Source organism: Penaeus monodon, chromosome 21 (assembly GCF_015228065.2).
Source record: "Penaeus monodon isolate SGIC_2016 chromosome 21, NSTDA_Pmon_1, whole genome shotgun sequence".
Taxonomy (NCBI): Eukaryota; Metazoa; Arthropoda; class Malacostraca; order Decapoda; family Penaeidae; genus Penaeus; species Penaeus monodon.
In genome coordinates, this window is record NC_051406.1 from 4,579,790 (window position 1) to 4,580,930 (window position 1,141).

Sequence of the window (1,141 nt, forward strand, 5' to 3'; positions counted from 1 at the left end):
ATCACACAAAACCCTTTACGAGTATTCTTCCTCCCGTACATCCCTCCCCCTTACACCCGCAGGACCTGATGACGAGGACCTCCCCAACCTGGTCCGCGTCGAGGTGGTGATTCCGCACAGGGACGGCATGATCCCCGTCCTCTCGACCCGCGCCCTCACCAACTTCGAACTCACGCTCTCTAGGGACGGCATCAGGATAGGGAACCACCGTTGCTCGAATCTGCTGGATTTCCATGAGGTAAGCGAGTCGGTTTCTGGGTATGGAAGAGGATGTTTCGAAGATGAAAAAAAGGCGTTTGGGGGAGGGGATATAGGAAGAGTTAAAGATTGATAGAAGCGATTTTTTAAAGGTGGATAAAAGAGATTTTTTTAAAGATTGATAAAAGAGATTTTTTTAAAGATTGATAAAGGAGATTTTTTAAAGATTGATAAAAGAGATTTTTTAAAGATTGATAAAAGAGATTTTTTTAAAGATTGATAAAAATATTTTTTAAAGATTGATAAAAGAGATTTTTTAAAGATTGATAATTTTTTTTTTGTGGATTGTGTATTTGTGGAATAAGAAAAAATATATATAGAAATGTATATAGAAAGCCTTGATAATTTTAACAGAGAAGCAATTCAGCATGCAATGAAAAGACACAAAACTAAGTAAACAGCCTTTTTTTTAATCCCATTTACTTAAAACGTCAAACAAGGCAAACAACAAAACTCCACCCCCCAAAAAAAACGAAAAATAGAGAAAGAAAGAAAAAAAGAAAAGAAAAAAACGGAAAAAATAGAGAAAGAAAATAAGAGAAAAAAACACCTATAATTTGCAATCTACATTTTTCTTCCTTCTACTCAGGTGCGGACTGAACACGGATTTTTGACGAACGAGACTCGAAGTTCCCGCTTGGTGGATGAAGTTGAACCTTATCAATATTCCTCTGATCTCCGAAGTCCTGCAGCTTTGAGGTGAAGTTTCTCTCTCTCTTTTTTTTCCATTTAGTTTCGTGATTTTGGTGTTTGTCTGTTCGCGTTGTTGGGTTAAGAAGGGAAATGCGATCGTGGGTAGCGAGATTTTCGGATTAAGTGGGTGCTTTGTGGATGTTTATATGTGTTGTATAACTTAGTCTGAGCCAGACTAAGTCAAGCCAAG

General features: G+C 37.8%; 1 protein-coding gene across 1 annotated transcript in view; it reads left to right on the forward strand.

The window, feature by feature from the left end:
- The window catches only part of LOC119586767 (FRAS1-related extracellular matrix protein 2-like), a 19,352-nt gene that overhangs the window by 15,103 nt on the left and 3,108 nt on the right, over positions 1-1,141 (forward strand). Inside the window, exons 17-18 of the mRNA XM_037935494.1 lie at positions 63-238; positions 848-957. Coding sequence (XP_037791422.1) covers positions 63-238; positions 848-957 — 286 coding nt within the window. The remainder of the gene's footprint in view (positions 1-62; positions 239-847; positions 958-1,141) is intronic.